The sequence below is a fragment of the Ciconia boyciana genome, chromosome 1 (genome assembly GCF_034638445.1).
Source record: "Ciconia boyciana chromosome 1, ASM3463844v1, whole genome shotgun sequence".
Classification (NCBI taxonomy): Eukaryota; Metazoa; Chordata; class Aves; order Ciconiiformes; family Ciconiidae; genus Ciconia; species Ciconia boyciana.
The window spans coordinates 207,995,745-208,022,256 of NC_132934.1; the positions used below are offsets into that span (position 1 = coordinate 207,995,745).

Sequence of the window (26,512 nt, forward strand, 5' to 3'; positions counted from 1 at the left end):
TACAAGTGCTGGATGTGCTCTGAGAATAATTATTGGATGAAATTTCTCTGAGCATTTGAGCTAGGGGATATATCCTGTTTCTATTAGGCCTTGGTGTGAGCAGGATGCCAAAATTGTTAGACCTAAACTAAGTCCAAACAAGTTCAATTTGGGGCAAAACTGTATGTTTAGAGATCTTTAAAACCAAATGTTGTGGACCTGTGAAGGTTAGGTGCCTCTGCAACAAGACTAAGTAGGGATTTTCAGGAGTCTGGACTCAGGCACCTCCACTCCACCAATATCCTTCTTTAGTGCCCAAGTCTTCCAAGGAAACCAAACCTCTGACCATAAAACACCTCTGTAGCTATTTGTACTTCACATTGTTACACACAAGTTGGGGGAAGGGAAGCACCTTGGGGTTGTGGGGAACAATTTTGGCCAAAGACACTAAGCCAGTCCTTTATCACTCAAAGAATCATTGCATCTGTTCAGAGTAGGGACTGTGCTAGTTTTTTAGCTCTCATCTTCAAGTGATCCTCCACACAGTGAATGCTTGCCATTTACTCCTACCCAACAGCAGAAGTCTCTTCAGTTTTTGAGGTCTTTAATCAGGACTTGATACCTTTTGCCAGACAGATATTAAAACTGAACAGCAGGCACTGCCCTCAGGACATGTTACTGAGCAAAATACAACATTCTGCTGCACCAAGACAGTCAAATTAGCGTAACAGTGCCTCCTGATTTAAAATCCACAGATTTATAATCTATGAATAACACCCACCATCATAAGATGATGCATTGATTTCAGGCTGCTGTGGTCTGCAGCCCAACAATACTGAATTCCCAACGGCTCAGCTGGGAAGCCAGACTGCTCTGTGAGGTTTGATCTTGAGTCTAAACTGCCTGTAGTGAAATCTCTCATAAACCCATTTCACAGTCCATGGACCAAGGCTTGAAGATAAGAAAATGCAACAGTGGATGCTTGGTTACCGACAGGTATAGCTCTTAGGAAATGACAGAGTAATTATTGTTACTATTTACCTGACTTCTGAGTGAACTTGAACATTTATGACAAATTGCTTAAAATAACTGGTTTCTTTGTATACCAAGAGCCCACTTCTTCCAAGTGCTTTCTCTGGTGCCTTGCTGATCCAAAGGGTGTAATTTACATTGTTGCTGTAGCTCTCCGGATAGCAGTATCTTTGGGGACCTCTTGTGGGCTCTCTTCTAAATTGCACGCTCAGGAAAATATTTCCGTGTTAATTTGTAAATACATCAGAGCCTTTTACGCCCTCATGTGGATTTGCAGAAGTTTGATAATAAGATGCATCTAAAAGCAAAAGCAAACACAAGAGAGAAACTGCATTTTAAGAGGGGGAATTTAATGGCCGAGTGATGCTCATTTACACTTTGGCTTCTTTACAGAGACAGCAATGAATATACATCATGTAAAGGAGTTCTTTGTAACGGGGGGGGCAGAGGCTTCCTGACCGACAGTAGGGCTTAAGCTAATGTTACTAATACAGACCTCCGAGGAAAGAGAATGATTAAAAGGTATTCCCTCTTCCTCCAGCTGCCTTGTTTCTGTCTTTCCGCATCTTCCCCACAACGATCCCAACCCTATCTCCTTAATCCCTTCCCTCTTCCATGGCCATTCTCTCATCATTCCAGCCCCCCTGCACTGACACCCAGGGCGAGCACTTTGAAGCCATATAGTGCAGTTTCACATAACTAATAAACTACCCTTTTCCAAGCCTCCTACATCAAGTAAGCAGCCTCTGGGCAGACTCCTCTGAGATATGCAACTTGCAAGTCTACCCATGAGCTAATTTGCCAGAGAAGACCCGACAGTGGCTCACACCAGTAGGTTACAGTTATGGTTGCAGCATGTCCTGAGGCCCCCTCTCTCCACCTACCTGTCCCCTGGCTTCCCCTCACCGCACTGGTGAGAGCCCCGCGGCCTGCACAGGCCACCGAGGGGAGGCCTTGCCCTGGCAGGACCAGCGCAGGACCACAGCCTGGTAGCACCTCAGGGCGAGGCCCTCCTCCAGGCCAACCCCAGGCCCGCAGGACGGGCGCCCCAAGCTCCCTGTTCCGAGCTGGGCTCACCCGACCCCAGTCTGAGGAGGAGGAGAAGGAGGGTAGGAGGAAGCCGCCATTGCTACGCAGACAGCAACGCTGCCACAGCGCCCGCTGCCGCCTCGGTAGCCACCATGGCGGACACGCTCGCCTCCCTCACGTGACAGTCCAGCCGGCCCTCTCTATGGTAAATCCTCCTTCGGCGGCGGCTTCCGCCGCGTTGTGTCTATGGTTCCCGCACGGTGCCTTGTGGGCGCTCGGCGGAATTATGGTGGTGGCGTAGGGGCCTGACTGCGCAGGGTGGGAGGAGGCCGCGGTGTAAGTAGTCGGGGAGGCGGCGGGTGGGCAGGCGGGCCTGGCCGGGGGAGCGCCTGGGAGGGCTGTGTCGGGGTCCCTGGGGGGGAAGAAGGCGGCCCTGGGGCAGGGGGTGCTGGGGGTCCCCGTTTGGGGACGGGCTGCGGCCGGGTCGGGGGGGCGGGGCACGAAGAGGACCCTGGGAGGGAGCCGGGGCGGGAGCGTTTCTGAGGAGAACAGCGGAGGGTGGTTGGGTTGGGGAGTGAAGGGGCGGCCTGTGGGCCTCTCGGCGGAGCTCCAGGTACCGGGCGGTGTGAGGGAACCCGCGGGGTGGAGGCGGGAGGCGCGGTGCTGCAGCCCCGCTCCTGCTGCGGGCCTGGGTTTCCGCGGGGCGAGTGCTGGGGTGGGCTGCGGCCGGGCCCGGCGCTCGGGTTCGGGTTCGGGCTCCCCGTGAAGGCGGTCAGGAGGGGCCGGCGGTAGTGCAGCGCTGCGCGGCCAGGGCAGTTCAGCTCCAGGCCGAGGCTGGTCACTTTCTCTTGGCTCATAACCCCTGCGTGGCCGGGCCTGTCTTCTTGTAGCGCTGAAGAATCTCCAGGGCTGTAGTTCTGAAACTCAAGAGGTCAGTGTGGAAACTTAAGAGGTCCCTGAGTGGCTTCAGGTTGTGTTTGGGTCCTTTAAGGCCAAGCCAACTACAGAGTGACTTCAGAAAGAAGCAGGGATGGTGTTTTCAGGGGTTTGTTAATGCTTCATGAAGCTATGCAGCCACATTGGATCTGATCCTTCACCTGAATTCATGGATCCCCCTGTTACGTATAGTTAGCACAGATAAGTTCTGAGAGCAAGTGGTTTTCTTGGATCACGGGTCTGGCAGAGTCTGTGCCAAGACAGAGCTAAAATGTCTTGCTGAGCTCCAGCTGACTTGCACGGCGTCACTGAAAAGCATCAGCAATCCTTGGTCAACGAGCCAAGGCTAGTTACTCTCTCACTTCTTTTTCAAGATGTTTCTGTCTGTTAATTTTGGTTTCTGAGTAGTACTTCAGTGGCAGTAACTGTGTTCTGCCTGATGGGATGTTACTTTGAGCCACAAATTATTTTATAATTTTAATACTGAAGTCATGTGTTTTGTGATCTCATTAAAAGTGAAAAAATAACAACTAGTGCAAGCAGAGCATAAGTAACTTTTATTTGTGTATCACAAAAGCATATGAAGCAATGTCATGGTTTTTTTCTTTGCTTTTTAATATTCTTTAATGTGTTCTCTGTCATCCTTTAACATTGAACCTTCTGGCTGGTAGGACTGGTGCCTTTATGTATCTCTGCAGATGTATCTCTCTTGGGTCTTATACATCTTAGTCTGTGGTTAATGGATGTGTGTGTCTTGGTGAGGCAGGAATGAACGTAGTTTCAGATAGTAGATTTAAGATGATGCTGTTTGATCATGCAGGAGCTTTTTGGCATTGGTTAACCATCTTAAACCCTTGGCACAGTGGTTTAGGATTGCAGGTCTCCAGCTCCTGTCCAGCAGCGCTGAACGCAGTGCACACTGACAGGGGGTCTGCGTGGCTGAGGCTGGTTGGAGTCTGTTTCACTCCTTTGCCACAGAAGAATTGATAGTAGTGATTTTTGGGCGTCAGCTAGTTCATTTTTTAGGACATGCTGGCGGTATGTGAGTTCCTGCAGTTTCTAAATGAGAGCTGGTAAAAACTTCTGCATTTGTCCAAGCTTTTTTAATTGCACTTTGTTTACATAAGAGTAAAGCTGTCGGCCTTGTGCTACCAGGGAAACATTAACCGTAGCCCTTCAGAAGGTTTTGCTGGCCAGCTGGAGCTCTGCTCAGGTCGATCCCAAAGGACTCTGCTGCAGTATTAATGACAGTGCTGTGCCTGCACTAGGGAACTGAACAGGTCCATGACGAGGGCTGGAGTGTTCAGGTTGTGTGATCTTCATCAGTATTTAATTATCAACAGCATTCTAGGCATGCTACGGTCTGTGTCAGCCAGCATTTCTGGTGATGATACCTAGGTATGGTTTGGGGAATAATGGAGGGGTCATTCCCAGTAGGCAGTCATTTTTGGCTATCCTTTTTCAGCAGAGGAAGGAGTTTAGTTACAAGACTGTACCACTTGCCTTAAGGGTAGGAGACTGGCTCCTGGGCAGTTTAATTTACTTTATAAACATTGCTTCACGTTCTTGTTAGAGTCTGTGTATCATCTTTCAAACATGTTGGAAAAGACTTTCTTTTGAAAATCTGAATAGATTCTGTCAATTCTGTTAATAAAAAGCTCCTTAAATTTTGAGGATCATGAGCCGAGTGATAGCTGGTATTCTGTAGTGGGACTTGTAATTCCTTCTACAGTTCCAGGAACAAAGTGGCTTCTGGTGAATGTCTTTTCATTGTAAGTTGTAGTAATGACTGTTTTTATCCCTTGATTCTGTAGTAGTTAAAATGACGACAGCAGCAAGGCCAACATTTGAACCTGCAAGAGGAGGAAGAGGAAAAGGTGAAGGAGACTTAAGTCAGCTATCCAAACAATATTCCAGCAGAGACCTTCCTTCTCATACTAAAATCAAATACAGGTTAGTATTGATTTTCTTGGTCTTACGGCAAAACAGTCCAGGAATGATTTTTTGTTATGAGTGGTACTCTGAAATTTTTCACAATAGATGTTGATGTGCTTGACGCTGAGTGGGCACCGGAGATTGTGCAGCAGCGCAGAATGAGTGGGCTGAAAGTATAAGTCTCAAAAGCAGACCTAGGAGATCAAATGCATTTCAAGTAATTGGAGAGGTTTAATTTTAGTGGTATTTATTACTGCTTATGGAAGTGAATCATCAGAAGAAGGTGAGCTTGGGAGACAAAGCATTTTGGGCAGTGGAGTGGAAAGAAAGTCCTTGGGAACAACAGGAGCCGACTGAGTAGCTGAGGGTGCTGTCACTTGCAGAGCAAGATGGGATAAGAGGGGCAAAGTTGAGCACGTCTTAAAAGCAGGAAAATCACATCATATATTTGGCAAAGTACATGTTGGAAGAGCGTGTATGTGTTGGAAGTACATTAGTACATGTTGGAAGAGCTGATGTTAAACACTGCAGGTGGTTCATGCAGGTCCTAGGGCAGGAAATTGCTTTAATCAGTGTGAAAGATAATGGGATCTTGTGAATGTTTTCCTCTGTTTGAAATGCATAACAAATCTGCATTATCCTTTTGAAAGATTAAATGAAATGTGGAGTCAATGTGATACAGATACCTAGAATTTAAATGAAATGTGTCATCCTAAAAGTGGTTTTTTTGATCTAACTCATATTACTCTTTTCAGTGAAATTACTGTTAAGGTTTTGTATTTCCACTTTTTTGTGCAGAAGCTTACCCTTTCACCTCTTCCCTCCTGCCCTTTTGGTTTTGAAGGATACGTATGGATAAGGGAGTTGGAGTGCTTTGGGGAATACCAAGATCAACAGCACAAAAAGTGCTGTCAAATGCATTTTGTTGTAATGGGAAAAATTGCTGGTGGTTTGTTTCTTTAAACAAAAGTGGGATTTGGAACACCAGTCTGTTGCTTTGAAAGAAGTGTGTGGGGACAAATATGTACAGAAATATACAATGTATGTTTTAACAAATCCCTCCATGTGTGTGAGAGAGAGCGATATGGAGGGCCATTAGGAGTCTTCTGTTCTTTCTCCCAAATACCTAATACAAAATTGTCTTTGTTAAATTGCCAGGACTGCATCATTGCAGGAAAAGTTCAGTGTTTCAGTCCCACTCACGTTCGCTTGAATGACACAGGGTTTGGGGGGATTTTGCAGCTATATCAGGGTTCAGGTTTTTAATTACAAAAGCAAATGAAATACTTCATCATAAAGACAGGCTGTGCACACAATGTATTTATAATGGCTCAAGTCTGGGTTTCTTCCAGGCATTCTTATTTCCAGCACTGGGTTCACAGAAAGGTGAAAGGAATTGCTGCTTGTTTTTATTCATTAGTTCTTTTCAAGATTTCCACAGAAAATTCAGCACTCTTTAGGTGGAACTTAATGTGACTCAAATATAAATAGTCTGTTGCTTTTGTCTAGTGTGTGTTATATAAAAGAGACAAAAACATTTATTTGCAATATGTTTCAGTAAAGCTAGTGTTTTGCCTGTTCTCACAACTTCTTTTTTTTTTATGGTCATGGGAGATTATCTTGTATGTGTCTTAGAGGGGAAAAGGTTTATGAAAAGTATGTTCTAGTCTTGGTCTTACCTGTAAGCATTAGACTGTGTTTGCAGGAGCAACTTGGGATGATAGAACAGCAAGGAAAGTTGACCATAAAGCTGGTGGATGTCTGCTAGGACACTGGGCCTGGGCTGCTGGAGGGCAGAAGGTTTAGACATAGCTACAAGAGGTAGATGTGGTCATCCTGTTTTTGCAGGAATTTATGTAGGGTCTTTTAATTCATTTGAGAGCCACTGGAAGGAGCATGTGTGTGGCATTGTGTGTCTGTGTGTGTGTAATGCATACAGAGAAGGGGGCTGATAAAGAGAGAATAAAGAAACTTATGTCTATGTGGTGCCCAGTTCTTAATTCTTTATACATACCAGGATTTACTCCAGGATTCACTCCAGGATTTATTGACTTCCTTCAAAAAATTGCTCCCAGCTGCAGACTGTCAACTTCAGCTTTTTTTCCCCCCTCATGTTGTTTTAGACAGACCACTCAGGATGCTCCTGAAGAGGTGCGTAACCGTGATTTCAGAAGGGAGCTGGAGGAGAGAGAACGGGTTGCTGCAAGAGAAAAGAATAGAGACAGACCAACCAGAGGTAAAAACAAAGAAACAAAGAATCTTAATACCTTTGTGTGGCATTGCTCTTGCACGAAACTCGGATGTTGTAAGAAGTTTGCAGGTTTCAGACAGTGTGTCATGAGAGTAGAATTTAGGGTATTGGTCTGATAGTTCAGAGCTGTTGAGCTGCAAGGGAATGTCCGCTGGCTTTCATGCTGGCTTCATGCTAGCAAAAAAATCTAGGCCAGCCAGTAGAAAAGTGTAGGCCATCATGCAGGCCAGCCGATACAGTATGATTGTAATGAATTGGCTACAAGTATATACAGCTAATAAAGGGCTTTTTTTGTACTTGGACAAGTGAGACAGGAAGGAGAAGGGGAATGACTCATCTTCTAGTGTTACACCAGTGTAACAATAAAGCTGTTTTTTAAAGTATGTGATTCTGTTCAGGTATAGTGGAGTGATAACTAAAATGAATCAAAGGTTTGTTTTCTGAGAAATAGTAATTTATAATATTGAGCTTGACAGAATTCAGGTACTTCAGGTTTAGGTGTAGAATGTACAGAAGTATTGTGGGGCTTTCAAGGTCACAGACGAAAGCAGATGTGGTTTGGACCATACTGGCCAACAGTAATGCTTTGGGGTGGTCTCCAATGGGAACCCTCCAGTTGGATATATAGAATAAGGATATTTCTCCACAGCTTTTTCTTCTGCTGTTTTTTCTTGAAATAATGACTTTACAATTTGACCTCCAAAAGTTTACGTTTGGGGATGTTATTGCTTCCCTTGAGGATACCTACAGGGGAGGAATTAGCATGGGCATTAAGATTGAGGAGTGAGGAAAACGTAAGCATAAGCTTGTATCTTTTACTCTAATGCAGTCTTTGTGATGCTTTTTGCTTTCTGACATTCAATGCTGTTAAATCAAGTGACTTAGTCAGGTGTTGTTTTTTTTTTTTTTAAATCTTATGCCATAGAACACACAACATCATCTTCTGTGTCTAAGAAGCCTCGGCTAGACCAGATTCCTGCAGCAAATCTTGATGCAGATGATCCACTTACTGATGTATGTATCACTTTTCTGTGTTATTTCCTTTTGCTGTCCTGCCTTCAGGATTTGTTGTTAATAGAATATGTACTTTTAGATCTGCTATAGATTTAAGACAGGTTCCAGCGTATCTTCCTTTTACAGCTGCTCTGCTGTGGTGGAAGTCCAGTGGTTCAGAGGATTCTGGTCCATGCTGTAATGGTATTCTTGGAAAGCACACAAAATCTAGGGAACTGAAAATACCACTTGAAGTACGGGGAATGGGTGGCTTTTTAGACTCTGTCAACTACTGGGTTAGTTAAAATTCCCCTAAGGTAGAACTGTTGAGATACACTGACTGTCTTCATGAGCAGTGGATTCTTGCTCTTGGCTTCTCTCCTCATGCTGACATCTAGGAGTTAGGTCTAAGGCTTGACAGTAAGCTGAGGTTTTTTAAAGCCTGTTATATTTGGTCCCAACAATATTGGACGGGGTATTTGGGCACACTATTATCATGACTTGTGTTACAATGATTAGAGAGTAATTGAGGACAGTCATTCTCTAGAATCTGTCAGCTACATAGCATTTGAATTGTAAAAACATTAATTGCAGTCATCCAAAAAGCACAAACATATTTGTGTCTTGACTTTACTGTGCAAGAGCAAATAAACCATTTGTATTGTATTTGCTGCTGCTACAAGCACCCAAGTACTTCAGAAATTAGCCAGCAGCAAATTGCAGCCTTAGCTGGGCAGACCAGGGCTGTTTTTATTAAATGAAATGAATGAGCTGCTGCTTGTTTCCATTTGTTGCTATTAGGAAGATGATGAAGATGAGGACTTGGAAGATAGCGATGATGATGACACTGCAGCTCTTCTGGCTGAACTGGAAAAAATCAAGAAAGAACGAGCTGAGGAACAGGCTCGAAAGGTAAAATCTCACCCATTAAAGAGCATCTGTTTTTTGCAAACTGGCGTTTATTGAAACTAGTGTGTCTTAAGTACTTACAACGAGTGAGAACTGGTAAACAAAGTAAGTGCCCTTCAAAACTCTTCTGAAGTAGTCTGATGGATTTGTTCTTCTATCTAATAATTGTTGTCAAGAATGTTTTTCTTCAGTAGATATACTGAACATTTTACTCGCTAAGGCACTTTATTTGCTTTCCCAACACTTTGTAGAGGCATTGAGTCAAGATAATCTTGCTTTTCATATGCAAGTCCTTCTCTGAAGACAGCTATCATACCAAACTATATAGTGGCATTTGTGAGCTATGTACTTTCCAGTGTAATTTCATTTGTTAACCAGGTCTTATGAAACAAGAAATAGGATTTTTTTTTAATATATATTTATGAAATAAAAATACATGTGCTTTTTGATGTTTTTGCTTATGGCTGCAAGTTTTATACAGTAATTGATCTTTCACAGCATTGGTGCTGTGTTGCCTTGGCAAGGAGCACCAGTTGTAACTATAAGACCAGAACTATTTTCATGTGATTATACACAGGTGAGTTTATTTGAAAAATGTCTCCACAAAAATTAATAATAATATGGCAGTCTTTTCAGAACTTGGAAAGTCAACTCACATGTAGCCTTCACACCTCCCTATAATCTCTTTCTCTACAGATAGAAACACCATGTTCTGCCCTTGAAAGGGGAGGGAAGTCGCTGTAGTTAGAGACTGTTTTCCTCTGAGCAGGATCAAATCCTATGCCATTGGCTCCCACATCTCCTTGGTGTAAGAGAGATTGTTGGGATGGAGTACATTAGCAAAATTCCTGATTGATGAATGGACTTCTAGGGACTGTTTCTGGGAATAGTCTGTGTTCTCAAACTGATCAGGACTCAGGATGAACTGTACTGGCTCTAACATTGTATTGCAACAGAGTTTAGCGTCCATATATTTCATCTGCACTACTGAAATGCTCTGCATCTGGTGGTGCAACAGAAGTGGTAGATACATGCAGCATTCCCTCTTCTGCTTTTAGTAAGCGCTTTCTTTTTTTGAGTGGGGCTTAAATTGTTTTAGTGCTTTTGAAAAATGTTGTATACTTCAGTTTGAGTAGTTTTGTACATTGTTATATGTAGATTCTACATCAAAAAACCAAAACAAAACAAAAACAACCCCAAAACAAAAAAAACCCAAAAGCCAACCATGTCATCTTTGTATAAGGTAATTTGAGATGTTTTTAGAACATGCTAAGTAAACATATTAAATGCTGATCCGGGATCTCTGCTGCTGTGACAACTTAATGTTTTGGTGCCTCTGCACTGCTTATAACCTCATCGTAGCTTAACACACATGCTTATAGTTTCATGTTTTTCACAAATGCTCTCCAGTGGAGTCAACTGGCAGTGAACAGGACATAGCATCTGGCAGACACTAGGAAGAGCTAAGAGAGAATAATGTTTTAAATGTTGTAGGCAGCAATGTAGTGCTTGACCACTCTTGGCTAACAGTGTAGAAATTTACATTTAGAATCAACAAGGCCTGTAAAACCATTGAGCTCTGCAATTTTGGAGTTAAGTACTTTGGAAAGCTAAAAGCTATACCATGCTGCTTCAGTGCAGAAATTTTGCTGTAGAAGACTGTTGATACTTGATTCGCCATCTGGCCTATGAGTGGTTTTTTACATTAAAGTGTGTCTGAAAGTGTCTCTCATCTCTTTATCTAGGCATTTGAAGCACATCACGCAGCAATGAAATTGTGTTCTGCAGTAATAATATGGTGAAAATGACTGAAAAACACTGGCAAAAATTATTCCATGTCTTCCTGTGTGAAATGTACTAAACTACAAATTAAGGGTAGCAATGTGCAGGAAAGACTTCTACTTCAGCTGTTCTTGCACAGTGCTTAAAATGAAAGCTTAGATCTGTATGGATTTTTCACTTTGCCTGATAGTTGAAATTATACATCTAGATTAAACGGCATAACTTGTCACATTTCAGTGTAGAAAACTTGCATTAGGAAAATAATGGTAGTAAATTGCAGCACAGACAACCAAGTGCATGCTTCTCTGTGTGTCGAAAGCAGGAATGTTATCATCCCTATGAAATTCTTATTTTGTCACTAGAGGGTGCTAAAAGCTATGAAGCATTTAGTATAGCACTTACTTTATTTTGCTGTCCCTTAACTGGTATTATTTTTTACCTTCATGGATGTTCTCCTTCTCCCAGAAGCAGGTTTTATAATGTCCAGTGCTACATGCAACTGAATACATGCACACTTGTCTGAAATGAATACGTTTGTTTCTTCCTAAAAATACCTATTAATTTATTTGCAATAGTGCACACTGTTGCACACTCACTACCTACTGTGTTCATCCTTTCACTGGTTGGTGGCTGATAGGCTCTCCTAAAAGTAGACATGTTAATTAATAGTGGGTGCTCTGCAGGTACTTGGAATTTTATTTTCTTGAGTTTTTTTCAGAGTAGGAAACTAAGACTACGTTGATGGAAAAAGTAAAAACCAAGGTGGCGCGCAGCCTTGGAAAGAGTCTTTGGGAGTAAGGGTCTCCTTAGAAAACATCACTTATGTATGTTGGCTTCAGGGGTTCAATCTGTTTAGATTATGCCTTGTTTTCCATGGCTTTGAATTAAGGTGTTACTGGCAAGGCATTTTATAGCCATTTTATATAAATCCCCGTTCCCTTCAGATATGTGGGATTTCATATTATTATGTATTGCAAACCATAATTTAAACCTAATTGTGTAAGTAGCCATATATTAGTCATCCAGCTGACTTCAGGATAAAATCTCATGTGAAGTCTTAATTGTGTAGTCGCTATTAGTCCTAATCCACATACAGGGATGGTTTATGTGCTGAAACACTACTGTCCATAGAAGACAGCATGGACAAACTGGTGGCAAGGCAAAGGGAAACTGCAGAGTGAATGCCTGTTTCACTCTTCTGCACATTGTTCTCAAATCTCTTTCACAGAATCACAGAATCGTATAGATTGGAAAAGACCCTTAAGATCATGGAGTCCAACCATAAACCTAACACTACCAAGACCACCACTAAACCATGTCCCTAAGCAAATCTCTTTGTTGTTGCACAGACAGATTAACATGTCTCTGCATCTTCTTGGAACATACCGGGTTCTTAACAAGACGAAGTGGGTAAAATACAGTAATATATCCCAAATTTGTTCCATATGTACATTTTTTCCTGATACTTTAGTTACTTTGATTTATTAAAATGCTAGTCCAATTATTTCTGAGACTTGGTTTCAAGTAAACTGTGTTTTTATTAACTGTTTTCACTCATCACTTTGGGGGTGTCCAGTATTTAAGTTGCCATGAAAGGAGGATGTCTCCTTTTAAAATGCATCTCTGGTGAGACAGCAGTTAAAAACAAAAGATGAGAATCTGCTTTTTTTCAGATTATCATGCTCTCTGTTAACTTCCCTTATGTGTTAATACTAATTTCCATAGAAATCCTCTAAATCTAGTTTTGCCAAATCTTAGTATTAAGAGGTTCTAACTTTCTTCACACTGATATTTCCCTTTAATCTGTGAAGCAAATAGTTTGTCAACTAAATAAGCAATTGCTGTGAAAGCTTGTTAACTTCTCAAAATGCTTAAATTCCCTTGAATTATGTAGAAACATTAAATAAATACTATGAATGTTTTTAAAAACTGATTGAGCATGGGAGTCCTCCTGACTTCTCTCACGCCCTCCACAGTTTTAATCTCTCAGGTTGTTTCTAGTAGACACTAAGCTGACCAGGAAATTTTTGTTTTGAAAGCCGTTATTGTGGAATAATTCTGGGTCTGTCTAAAACTATACAAACACTAGGTCTGCTGTCTATGAGACCTATCCACAGATAGGTTTCATGGAAACTTTTCAATATTCCAAACTGAGCATTACAATGCTCTTGATTTTCAATTTTCAAGCACTTCCTTAAAAGGTAAATGGAAATAATTAAAACCAAACCTCAAACCAGTGAGCAGCTGAATGTATGTGTGCAGTTCCAGCAAAGCTATTTTAACATCCAGTCATTTTATGCTTATCGGAGATAGACTTAAAGTTTTTGGTTTGTTTTCTTACAGTTTTATTTCACCAAGTGTTTCTGTATAACTGAACATATTACTTTACCAATGGTCAAAATAGATCTTAGCTCTGTCCTGTGTTTGAGCCATGTCACAGACTTTTAAATAAAACATTAGAAAATGGATCTTGATAGATACTAACCTTTTCACTTAAATTTTAAGGGTCTAACTAAAACTAGACTGTCAAATCAGTAATTAAGAAAGAATTTCAATAGAGAGGCAAAAGCAGATGGCAGAGTATGTTTCTTTATTAAATGTTTGAGACATGCTAGCCATACTTACCCTTGCCAAGAACTAATGATAACGTCCCCTCCCTTGTGGGCAAAAGGACCACAAATCTGCATATAGACACTGCAGTTGTGATTACTCTGTGCTCTTATTTTTTGAAGTTTCAATCAGTTGTTTGAATCACTGTATTGTATAGAGTTAGTAATTTGCATAGGATCAAATAACTGGGTGGATCTCTGCATAAAGTTTCGTTCCCTGCTGCTAAAGGCAGTGCTGTCGTAGTTTGTCATTCAAAAATTAGCATTTAAATAAGGTTATGTGATATCCACCCCCCACCCCCCCCAATGAAATGTGTGTATTTCAGGTTTTCTTTCCACTACTCAGCATCTTTAAAAACTGAACAAGATAACTTAATACGGTGGAGTCACTTCAGGAATTTCAGCACTTTCTGTAAAAGTGATCTTGGTCTGTGCAAAGGGTAGGCACTGTACTAAAAAAATAACCATGGTAACAATAATGTTTTTCTTTCTTTTGCAGCCAGAAACAAATATGCCAAGGGACTGTTATTCTTACAGCAAGATAAGGAATAATTGTTTAGTTAAGGTTAATACAGTTTTGTCCGCTTTTTTTTTTTCCCCCCAACTGTGATGCCACGTGGTAAGTTCAGTTGTACAGTGGAGGCTTGCTTTGAGATCTAATTCACATAGTGGCATCTACATCTGCTTCCCAGGATATGGGACTCCAGCTGCCAGTCCAGTCTTATTTCCCACACCATAATATTCCTGTTCTATTGCCTCTGCTTCTAACACAGTGGTTACAACATGGTTGACTTCTGATTCATCTCTGCAGATAGTTGGTGCAACGTGCTGCCATTGAAAAGCACAACACTGCTGTCTGTAGTGATGGAATGATCTGTAGCATGTTTTCTTGCTAAAATGCCTTAGGAAAAGAGTTGTGTACGTCATCTCGCTGAATGGAAAGGCAGGCAAAGAGGCATTATTTTAGAAAAGGTGGGGTGAATAGAGAAATATTATTTTCCCCCTTAGGCTTTTCTTCTGTTGTGGGTTTGTTGTATCCATAGTGTTTTAGCTTAATAAGCCTTTGTTCCACCACACAAAAGAATGATGTAGGCTTTGGAGCAACCCGAGCCGCTTATTTTGTGAACAGCTGTGCTTGATCGTGCATCAGAGGTGTGAAGCTCAGACAGCTATGAACGTTATGTCTGGTCTGATTTGATATAACCCATGCTCCATCGCCTGGAGCGTCCTGGCTTTCAGTGGAGGAGTGGGCAATGGAAGATTTATATGGAAAATTCTGAAACATAATGAAAACCTTGTTTGGCTGGAGATGAGGGATTCTGCAGCTCTGGCCAAAATGTGTAACTTAGCTTAAGTGTAAATGTCAGCTTTACACTACTGTGATTTACACCTAGTATTTCCTCCATGTCAGTCTCTAAGATGCAAAACTTAGTAAATTACCTTTTTTACGTTGGTTTTTTTTTTAATCTTGAATACCTTCTTTGGGAGGTTTTAGTGAAGCTAAATAATACAAAAAATCTTCAAGACTAATCTTCAGAATTAGCCTGCTTCCTAAAACTTGTAGCAAATATGTTGAAATGTCGTCCAACCTAGAACAGCTTTGAACGACTGAATTACATAAATAAACTACCATGTGTGCCAGGTCTTCTTTGTAAAGTGACTAAAACTGGCGATGCCTTACTCAACAGATCTGTTCCCTGTTTGCTTTCAGACTCTAATCTGTTGATCTTTAATGACAAAGATAAGCTTATGCAGTTTGTTACTACTTCTAGTTGTGCTGCCTCTGCGAGTCTAAAAGACAGCAGAGTTCTGTTTGTGAACAGAGCTGAGAAACAGCAAATGGCCGCACAAGTGCCCAGGGGCCCTGTAGCATCTCTAACAGGTGACAGGGAAACAAGCTTTGAAAATAAGATTCATGGATGTTTTCTGTAGCTGTTGTCACTATAAAATAATGTTTGACAGCTTCTGTTAGCATTGTGTTCATAATTGTTTTTAATAATTTAATAGGTTCAAAATTAAAATGTAATCATTTGAAACGCCCAAGATTGCCCCTACCATTTCTTTTGATTATAGTACAGTTTTTGCTACCCTCCAGTCCTCTGGAATTGTAGTTGGCTTGAGTCAATGTAGTTTTTCGCTAGCAGTTAGTAGTTTTAGGCAGAATTCAGTTGAGCTTGAAATGCCGAGTTGTTGGGGTCAATGTACAAGTTATGTATCCCAGCTTCCATGGTGGTGCAGTGCAGATGCAGTCAGTAGAGCCTGGAGCGTGGTTGGTCTCCTGTGTGTGTAATGTAGTGTGAGCAGAAGAGCCGTCTCGACTCCTTATTGTATTCTCTAGATCTCTGCTGAGATCTGAGCTCAGATGCCTACAAGGGAGATATCTAGATGCAGGTGTCTTAGTCTGGAGCTAAATCCTGCTCTTAGTCTTACAGTACTGCTTGTAGTGTAATGCTTCTTAAAAGTGTTATTTCCATTTTGATTTTCTTTTTTTTTTTTTCCCTATCGCCACATTTTGTCACTTCAGTCTGATAATGCTTTTTTCATTACCAGAAAGTGAACTGTGTTGGGCTAATTGAGGCTGAAGGATATTACATGGGTTATGTAAAGCAGATAAAAATTAGGATGATGCCTAACATGCCTTTTTAAAATCTTATTATAGAAAAATTAAATGTGCATCTGTGTGTAATAAGAACACTGGAGTAGTTACTACCATATGCATATTTTTTTATGATTCTTAATATTGACTTTATCTTCTAGTGATTCAGGTGACTGAGTGCTTTTCACTTCTCTTCATGCATGGCAGAGAATGCTGGAATGATCAGCTTTTTAGGAGCTGTTGAGATTAAATCTGAAATGGGGGAAGAGAGGGGAGAACTTTAATTCCCCCAAAAAAAGATGCTGACTGATTCCAGTGGACTGACCATTGAATAAACACTGTGTGTGGAGTGCATTATAGTTCTGTATTTATCAGTGGTGTGTGGATGCATTTTCATGCATCATTAAAAAAAAAAAAAAACCAACATAAGATATTTATGTGTGCCCCAGGGAAAGTGGTTCATGATGCACAGGTTCAGTAACTTTGGATCACGGACGAGGTTAATACCTTAGAAGTTTGAGGGTGAGACTGTGCCATGCTCTGCATGCCACCTTGAGAAAAGTTCCACCGGAGTTCAGCTCTAAAATGGAAAATGCTGTGTCGGCAGATATAGGACTTGGAAGAAGTTCTCTCTACAGAACCTGTGTCAACAGGGGAGTATTAGTTTCTTACAGTGCTCTTATTAGTGCTGCCTTCTCGTGAGTATAGTCCAGTATGAATTTTTGGTTTGTAGCATTCTTACTTGCTTTTCAGATTTGTCCCAGACCTCTTGTTTTTAGCTTGTACCAGTATCTTACATTTTGCTTGGTTTCAAATTAGTGCTTTGCATACGTGTGCTGTATGGTAGTCTGAGAGCTGCTTGACTTCTGGTGGGAACACGACAAAGACTGCAGTAAATCGGCTTTCACTGCTGTTGGCTCCTCCATGTTACGGGGGAAGAAGATGGTAAATCAAAGGTTGGCATACTGTGCAGAAGAAGCTGCGTACATCTCTTGTCTGTAATCCACAGAGGAAAGAAATACATAATTTGGATTTGTATTTCTCATATGGGGGAAATTGCTGTTCCATATGAAATATTTTTGGTCTCTGTGTTTCCGTATTTACTGTGGTGGTAATAACAACTGAAGTTGGAATGCAAATGTTGGATTTAGAGCTATGTTTGAAAACGCAAAACTTTAGTTTATTTGTGTTAATAACTTTTAACTGCTGCGGTTTGTGTTAAAGCTCCATGGATACAGCAGCAAGGGCAAGTTTTCCCTACACACATGTTTTAATGAGGGCATTACAGGGCTGTGCCATGCTTTTAAGCAATATGCCCTTTTGGGGAGCTTTTCCCATCCCACTGGCAATTAATTGCAGCTGGTTCTTAATTTTATATGTGAGAAGCACTGTAGTGGTAGGGGTTTTTTCATAACTAAAACTTGAGTAGATTTTGAAAGGTAAAATATTTACCAGTGACCCTGCATCATCTGGTATTTGTCTGTTTGTTAAGTTGGTATTGTTCTTAAGAGGGTTGGGGTGTTTTATAGGAATATTCCACATACCTGATCAGTCCAACTGAAAAACACTGTAAATTGTAGATAGTTTTAGTAATATATCACTTAGTATTGATTAAATGTTTGAAGCTAGAGAACTCTGGCTAGTATCAGTGTTCAAGTTTAGCAGTTAAACCTTGTAAACGCTATCATCAAGAAAAACACTTCCTCTTTTGGGATCCCATAGCAGCCCTCGGCCATGAATTTTATGCAGCTTGCAAAAAAAAAAAAAGAAAACCTTGTGATCTCTTTGTCTTTAGTTTATATCATTTTTAAAAGCCATGGTTTGAGTCTCTTGCAGTGCTAATGAGACTTCAGTGCATTTTTTAAGTAGAATGTCTTCAGACCATACTTCAGCATACAGGGAGCGGGAGACCTAGTTAGTCATCCAAATTAAAGATTTTGATTTTTTTTTTTTCCTTCTGGTACTTTCATCAAAGAGCAGTCCTTGTACTACATTTGAAAGGTTGTGGCAAAATATGTTGATGTAAAATGAATACTACGTATTCATTTTGAAGTCTGTGAACATTTAAGTCACTAAATATATTAATACAGCTTGGAAGCGTGGGCAGTGAAATCTGCTTTGTGTTGCCTGTAGTGCAGTGCTTTACTTAGGCTTGAGTTACATGCTTTTGACAGTACAAGGAGAAGAAAATTTTTCTGCTCCTTAATACTGGAACTCTTAAATAGTCTTATGACATCCACTGCTCAGTTTCATCTTAAATGTCTCAATATTCTTTTTAACTGGTCCCTAGGGGAGTTGTAGTTGTAAAACGTAAGAAGATTGCTGAAGATGATAGAGAAGTTTCAACATGCTGTAAGGTTTCTTCCACCTAGTGAATGCTGTAAAATGTATTCTCTTTTCTCACGAGGATAAACCCCCCCCCCCTTTTAATCTGTATATAGTTTTTAATATAATAAATATGTAAATGGTAAAGCTAGAATCTAACTGAATATTTGGTGGAACATCAGAGGTAAGTAGAACAGATATGAGTGTTGCTAGACTGACAGTTTATTAGCAATGTTAAGCTCTTTAGAGTATCTCTGCTTCTCCTTATTTTACTCATATGCAAGTGTCAAACGCTCTGAAAAGAGTCTGAGCTAGGAATTAAAGGTCTGTGTGGGTGTTCACAGCTAAATAATGTTTATCTTTACCAACTAGATGAGAAAAATGGCCCAGAAAAGTAATGTGTCTATTTCTGGTTCTCAGGAACAAGAGCAAAAGGCTGAAGAAGAAAGAATTCGGATGGAGAACATTCTGAGTGGTAACCCACTGCTGAACCTTACCGGCCCAGCACAGCCTCAAGCAAACTTCAAAGTGAAGAGGAGGTACCGTGCAACCTGTACTGTGATATCCATCCCCTTGCTCCCTCTCGTTACTCAGAGTCTGAAGATGTCATCACTGCCATTGGTTTTTATTTCCTTCCTCAGATCTTGTCACAACTGGTGTAATGTAGAATTGGGATACTGATGCATGTAGTGATTGTCTTGTGCATTTCTCTGAACAAATCATCCTGCTACTTTGTGTTTAAAAAGGAGAGAAAGAGATTGAGAAGTGTGTTTGTCTGACATTGTTCATAATGATACAAAAAGTAACAGGACCAAAGTTCCTCAAGAAATTTGATGTTATGCTCCCCTTTAAAATCTTGCTGGTTTGGGGATTTTGTTTCTTTGGGTTTTTAATGTAACTAGAATTAATAAGTAACAGCCTTTTTCTGAATACAGTCCTTGTTTGCAGATATCCCAATTACTGCTGTGTTTATCAAAATTAGGGTGATTAAAGTTTTTTTTTCTGGTCTGTTCAAATGGTCGTTATTTTCTGTAAAGACAAAATAACCTTTAATCTGCTGATACTTATCTTGCTTCTGACTCAGAAGCATGCAGGAGATGGCTTGGATTAGAAAAATAGATCTTTTTTTTCTTGAAGACTAAAATCTAATCCTAATGACTAGCTGTTCTTAGTACATTTAAATAGGATGGCCAACTTCATTTATGTATTTCTGTAAATTGCACCTAATTTTCAGACAAACTTACTGAAGTTAAAAACTTTTGTTTTCAGATGGGATGATGATGTTGTCTTCAAGAATTGTGCCAAGGGGATAGACGAAACAAAAAAGGACAAAAGATTCGTGAATGATACTCTGCGATCAGAATTTCACAAAAAGTTCATGGAAAAATATATCAAGTAGTACAGTTTTATGTGCGGTGGTGCTGAAGGACTTGGAAGATCATGGTTGTTCCCTGCCTCTCCCTCAGAATTCAAGGCTGAATACTGGGTCATGAATTCCCAAATGCTTTTCCAAGATCATCAACAGCTTCATAATTAATAATTGCGTTGTATCTGGAGTTTTTATTCCTTCAGTATGTTTTCCTTTTCAGTTTTAATTAAATCAGTTTGTGTTTCATGAATGTTTTTCTGTTCACGTGCGTTTACTTTTACTGGCCTTCTTGTAAACGGTAGAAGAGAGAAGCTGGTTTGCAATAAATACTTCTAATTGTTTAAATTGCTTTCCAAAACAATCTGTATTTGTAATGATGGTACTTTGTAACGTACAACTTATATAAATGTCAGTATTATCAAAGACGAGGAGTAGCCGAGAATGATAAGCAGCTATACTTTCTGTAGCAAACTGGACTTACTTCCTCTTAATAGCTAGTTAGAAACTTAGTTAATAATCTTCCTTTTTAGTTTCTTCGTACTGTCAACCAAGATACGGTTTGGTGGGGTGGCTCCAAGTTCTTAGCAGCCCTGCTTTCTGGGCTGTCTTGGCTCAGCACTTCTGGGGCGATACCACGTAATGCTTGGGGGAGCATTGAGAGGGAAATGCTCTGTGGAACCGTTGGGGTTTTTTCCTCCTTAATAAAACATTGCAGTGCTGAGTCCCTCAGCCACAACCACGTGGCCGCAAGGTTCCATCTGTGTGTGCATGGTTCAGTAGTAATAGTATTGTCAGAAACTTGCAAGTGAGTGTTTTTATTAAACAAGTGATCTCCTCAAGATACCATAATACACTTTGTTTACTTCTTAAATGTCCATTTTAACACTTAATAGGACAGTATAAAATATGAATGACTGAAAAAAATCTCTGTTGTGAAGGGATTTTTTTTTCCCCCTCTTCTGTCGTCTCAGTTGCATTTGAAATCTTGGTCAAATGATGCACTGGCTATGAGCTTAACATTTGCAAAATGTAGTGCAGTTACCTCTCTACCCAGAAGGCTACAGTGGCAGAACTCAGATGTGCTTATGTAAAATTCTTGCCCTTTTCCTTGCCTGTGTTATGCTCAGTCTAGTTCATGCTTACAGACACTGGTTTATAGTAATATTATTATTTTCAAGCTCTTAATGTGAAAAAATACCTGATTTTCTTTTTAAGAGAGTAAATGTAGAGCACAATGTTTTAGATTTTTGTTGGGCATAACTCTAGTATCCTGTAAAAGCTTTCATTAGCTTTAGCTGTATTTTCCACCCTTTCATTAAGCTATGCATAGTGTACTAATGCCAGCAGCTAATACCCATATTTACTTGGAAGCAAGATTTTCAGCGTGCTTAAGGTCATGTGAGCTCCTACAGCTACTGGAGGAATATGTGTTTGTGTTACTTGTGCTACCCGCCTCATGATAGTAATGATTCTTGGGAAGCAGAAAAATGGGTGTCGTTTGTAATTCTCTCTCTAAATTAAAGCTACTGAAATCTTGGTATATAGGCAATGTATTTAGAAGGAAAAAAAAAAGTTAGAGCTGTACTTCTCAGAGTCTGGCAGTGGAGAAGCCACCTGCTGCTTTAGGTCTGACCTAACAGCATAGTTGTCATGGCAGCAACAGAGAAGATGTTGGTCTCGCAGTATTACAAGATATAATCACTGTGCCAAAGTGAGCAAGTGAGCGTACAGTTTTATTGGAGAGGGGGAGACATAGTTGAAACGCCAGTTCAATGCCTTCATGGAAATTGTAAGTGCATAATGCTACCATTTGTGTTCTTGAGGTACCATTGCTCTTTTCTTAGAGAAAATAATACTTTTAAGAAGTCAAGTGGCCGGGGTTGGATGAGCTCTTCTTCAGCTATGCAGGCAGTTGTTCTCCACACCTGGAGGAACGGCCCCTTCTTACACTTTTGCATAATGCATAGGTGTACTCAGGCATTTTTTTCCAGTAGCTCGTTCCCTCCCTGGTTCTGGAGAAAGAGCTGTCGGGGCCATATAGCTCTAGGCTGCAGCTGTATTTGAGGTTTTCTGTTGGCATTGTTCAGCTCAACCACAGAATTTGCAGATCCTATCTCTAACCTCCCCCCTCAAAGCTTTTGTATTTTAGCCTCCTGCAGTGTAAGCTGACCCACAATCTGAGAACTCAGCAATACACAAGCACAATTTGATAATTAAGGAATCTCAAGCCTTATCTCTTGGCGGGTTTTGCATCATTAACTACTGAATTTTCTTCACTAGTACTGGAAAATGGTAAAGCGTGCTCTGCTTTTTGTTGGGGAAGAGCCCTGTGCTTTCAGTATTGATGCTGTATTGATGTTTAATTTTCTACTGTGCTTCTTGTACTCATCTAGGAAAAGACAAGCAGGTCATTTGTTTTTGTAAAAGTGCAGTGTGACTGAATTCTTAAAAAAAAAAATCAGACTGTGATGTTCTATACCTCTGCTCCCAGCATAATTTTTTCCAAGAACCTCTGTTCAGTATGACAAATAACTTCCAACAAAGGCAGTGGAGCTGGCAAGGCAGCTGTTCCCAGGAGGTGAAGTGGAAGAAAGTTAACATTCGGCACTTCAAGGAATGTAATATTTTACAGTTCCTAGCAATCAGGATTGTTTAATCCCGTGTTTTTGCAAGCAACACCTGAACTCACTGTAACTGGTGGCTTGAAACAAAGCCACTTGCTTTATAAACAGTTTCCCCCTTGTTTATGGTTATTTTCGGTGTAGCATTGGAACTGAAAACCAGGATCTATTTTCAATAGGGACTAACAGTTAAACTTCTAGGGGTTTTTTAAAAAGCCTTGTCTTTCAAAATTTGTCTTGGAATATGTTTTATAATTCTAAAGGGATTAATAGTATGAGGAGTAAAGCTCGATGATAGTCTTGCAGCTGGAAATAATTGTGCTCTGTGTATACAAGGTTCTAAAATGTTTAGCATCTATTTGTCTTCCTCAAGTAGATGGCTGAATATTAAAGGCTGCATATTGCAATCAGTAAAATTATTATCTGCATTTTTCAGGATTTCACATAGTCGTAGGTACCATATAGGCATCCTATGAATGCCTGGAGGGAGATTTATTTTTTTTTAATTTTTTTTAAAAAAAGCCTTTTTGGTGAGTTCCAGTTCCTCTGCTAACTTGGATTTTGTTTGAAATAAAATCCTGGGGCGGAGATGATCTGGTACTTGCTCTATTTGCCTTTGAGTGCCTCACGGGCTGGCCAGCTGGTGCCTGGTGCGGTGACAGCCTGGTGTCTCCTTTCAGCCATAGGTATCGGTTCCCATCGAGCTGCTGAAATTTCTCTCTGCTTTTTCCTACAACTACAAATACCTTGAAGTCTTTCATGCTGGAGGTGAGATCTGAGCACAGGGTCAAACCATCAAATGGATGGGGCATGTTGCCTCCGAGCGCTTCACTTCAAAGGCAGATCTGTAGGATTCGAGCCTTGAAGGGATGTGCTGATGCTCAGAAAGTGCTTCAGGCTCAAGTGTTTATTCGTATCTGCAGTCATGGCTAGCTGGAGCCTGAAGCTTTAATTCTCTTCTAAGGAAAGTCAGAATCACATGTCGGGGCTTTGATTTTATTTTTTTCTCAGTGCCTAGTGCTCTGCTATACAGATTCAGGGGGAGGGAAAGAAAATGCCCACAGAAATGTTTCCATCCACAGAAGTCCTCCTTCCATCTCCTGTTAACTTTTAGAATTAAATTCAGTTAGTTGTTAGGCAAAAAGAAAACTTCCTGCCAAATTCTGTCTTGCTTATTTGGGAGAAAAATTTTGGCATGCTTTTTCCAAAGAAATAAAGTATGTTTTGTTGTAAATTCAGCTACTTTTTCCCTAGCAGACTGACATATTGTCATATTTAGCCATAAAAGCAAATGCAGCCTCGTTACCATACTTTATGTCCCCCAAGGTATGGTTCAAGCAGAGCGTAAATGGGCACGTTTGGAAAAGTCATGTTTCCTAAGAAAGGCTCCTCTGAGCTCTTTTTCTGAACTGGGGATAAGGAGGAAGGAGAATGATGTTTCTATAGGTATCCAAGTTCACTCATTTTAAATAAATTTTAAAAAAATCAAACAAACTTACTTCTTATGTTGTTCAGTCACAGATACCTGTTGCCGTTGTGCTGCTTTCCTCCTTTGACTGAGATCATACAGCTTGGCTTTTATGGATTTCAGACTTGACTTTGTTTTCTTGGCATAGGTGGGCATACCGTGGGATGTAACTGAAGAAGAATGACCCTGGTACGGTGACTGGCTGAGGGAAATAGTGACTATGTCTAGTTTTTAAATTGCTTTAGTTCAGAGAGTTGGAATATACCAAAGGGATGTGATGAAAGTGTCTGTGTAGGATGGGGTTTTTCCCTTTGTAGCATCTGACCAGCAGTTCAGGAGCAGAAGCTTAATGTCACTGATCTTATCAAAATTTGATCTTTCAAGTGGGAAACTGCAGCTTGGTGATTTAAAAAAAACACCAAAACAACAAAACCCAAACCCAACACAAAACTGCTTGGAATTCTAATGTGCCTAGTGCACCTGTAACAAAAAGGAAGAGTGTCCTGGTTTCGGCTGGGACAGAGTTAATTTTCTTCCTAGTAGCTGGTATAGTGCTGTGCTTTGGATTTTAGTATGAGAATAATGTTGATAACACGCTGATGTTTTGGCTGTCGCTAAGCAGTGTTTACATTGGTCAAGGGCTTTTATTTTTTTTTTCCCTTCAGCTTCCCCTGCTCTGCCAGGTGCAGAAGAAGCTGGGAGGGGGCACAGCCAGGACAGCTGACCCCAACTGGCCAAAGGGCTATTCCATACCATATGATGTCATGCCCAGTATAGAAACTGGGGGAGCTGGCCGGGGGGTAGCGATCGCTGCTTGGGGACTGGCTGGGCGTCGGTCGGCGGGTGGTGAGCGGTTGTGTATTTTTTTTTTTTTTTATTATTATCTCCCCCCCCCCCCCTTTTTCCCTCCCTTGCGTTTTGTTCCTCTCTCTCTCTCGTTGTTTTCCTTCTCATTATAATTCATTATTATTATTACTATTATTTTGTTCCAATTATTAAACTGTTCTTATCTCAACCCACGAGTTTTCTTACTTTTGCTCTTCCGATTCTCTCCCCCATCCCACCGGGGGGGAGTGAGCGAGCGGCTGAGTGGTGCTTAGCTGCCAGCTGGGGCTAAACCACGACAAAGAGTCATCTAGATCTAAACAAACTATGTCTCCTAATCCAAATCCCAGCTTGCCACCGAGCCTAAGAAATATCTTCTGAAGTAGAGGGAAGCGGCACTGTACAGGAGGTGGAAAAATGAAACAGAGAAGTCTGATTGCTTTCTGTTGAAATCAGTAGCATCTGGATAGGAAAAGACGATTTCTAAATTGTTCTGTAATATAATTCTATAGATTACAATGGATATCTGTTATGATAGGTTTTATGGAAACAGAGGCTGTAAAGCAGGCTGTATTCTGAAGAGCCTAAATGCTCAGAAGTTTGGGTGAAGGGCAGGATGGAGACAGGCTGTTCAGTCCCACAAAAAATTGTATTTGGGAGCCGAGTGGTGAGCCCCTCTCCTCGGTACCTGCCCGCTGCCTTACCTACAGATCTGCCCCTCCTTCCAGCTCTTTTCTTAGAAATACCCTTGCTAAGAAGTTGGGCTATTTCTTTATTTTTTAACTGAGTTGTTTACAGTGGATGGGATTTCAAGCAGCTGGTCTTCCTCCAGTGGAAAAGGTTTATTTTTACTGCACTGGGAGAACAAGTTGTAAGTTTGAGCTGGATAAGGGTGGAGGATAGACCTGCCAGTCGGTCTGATGGGGTCCCCTGGGGTTGATCTCTGTCCTTTGGGGTGGCCCGGTTGGACTCGGTGGCACACGAGTTGTTGGGATTGGTGGGGTGCGTGGATGGTACGCTCTGCTGAAGCATCGCATGCTGAACCACGGCTTGGGTGGATGGTTGAATCCTAGCACTAAAGTTTTGGATATTCTCATTGCAGGGTAAATTAACTCTGAAAGAAAAGTCTGTTCTGACTGAAATTCCCGTGAACGCTTCCTCTGGTGCGCATGCATCCTAGACGTCCCATGTTCATGTGCCCCAGGTAGGAGCCCCAGATGTGCCATCGTGGTGAGACCAGCAAGATTCAGCGTTCTGTAAATGTTCCTGCTTAATTTGTCTTTCTGGTGCAGACCAACGTCACGAAAATGTCACGGTGCCTTTGAGCACAGGTCAGCAACGGGCTTGAACAAAACCAGTCATGTAGCCTAATTCGTGACCTAGTTTGCAGAGGCTGATGCTCCTGGGTGCTGTTTACCAGCCCTCAGGCTTAGCTTGTGATAGTCTCAGTCTCCTCCCTTGCTCCGGAGAGGTACTGCAGCCGGAGCCTGCTCTGAAGCCAGGCAGCAACGGAGGTTGTCAACACCAGACAGAAGAGTGGAAGAAGCTGGGGTCCTGTTGGGTTTCTTTCTTCTGATTAAGTGAACTGTCACTCGCACCTCTTAAAGGACTCTGTTAAACCAACTTTCCCCAGCAAAAGCTACTCCCAATAGCAATGTATGGATTCATCATGTTTCTTACTGCAAGACTTGTTTTGGGCAGTGCAGCAAAGACGGTGGGTGTTGTGATTTATTTTAGAAGATGATACTTCACTGGAACATCTTTCCGGTTTAAAACTTTCAGTGCTGAATTAATTTCAGTTGGAGGCACAGGTAAGCCTATGGTAATGAGCGTGAATCATGTTTTCTGAGAGC

At 41.1% G+C, this 26,512-nt stretch overlaps 1 protein-coding gene across 5 annotated transcripts; it reads left to right on the forward strand.

The window, feature by feature from the left end:
- The first annotated feature begins 2,131 nt into the window (after window positions 1-2,131).
- Window positions 2,132-19,999, forward strand: CWC15 (CWC15 spliceosome associated protein homolog). Of its 5 annotated transcripts, none has more exons than XM_072850694.1 (7): window positions 2,132-2,245; window positions 4,791-4,929; window positions 7,035-7,147; window positions 8,088-8,176; window positions 8,957-9,067; window positions 18,797-18,915; window positions 19,646-19,999. In XM_072850694.1, the coding sequence occupies exons 2-7, from the start codon at window positions 4,799-4,801 to the stop codon at window positions 19,773-19,775; spliced, it is 693 nt and encodes a 230-aa protein (XP_072706795.1). In that variant the 5' UTR covers window positions 2,132-2,245; window positions 4,791-4,798; the 3' UTR covers window positions 19,776-19,999. The 5 variants fall into 5 exon arrangements, with proteins under 5 accessions (XP_072706795.1, XP_072706792.1, XP_072706793.1 ...); XM_072850691.1 differs by lacking the exon at window positions 2,132-2,245 and adding an exon at window positions 2,252-2,376; XM_072850692.1 differs by lacking the exon at window positions 2,132-2,245 and adding an exon at window positions 2,541-2,653.
- The last annotated feature ends 6,513 nt before the right edge of the window (window positions 20,000-26,512 follow it).

Excerpts from the sequence above, each read along its gene's own strand:
- CWC15 (XM_072850694.1), top strand. The coding sequence starts at position 4,799 with ATGACGACAGCAGCAAGGCCAACATTTGAACCTGCAAGAGGAGGAAGA. Across the intron at positions 8,177-8,956 it reads CAGATGATCCACTTACTGAT|GAAGATGATGAAGATGAGGA; the intron begins GTATGTATCACT and ends TGTTGCTATTAG. Across the intron at positions 18,916-19,645 it reads AACTTCAAAGTGAAGAGGAG|ATGGGATGATGATGTTGTCT; the intron begins GTACCGTGCAAC and ends TTTTGTTTTCAG.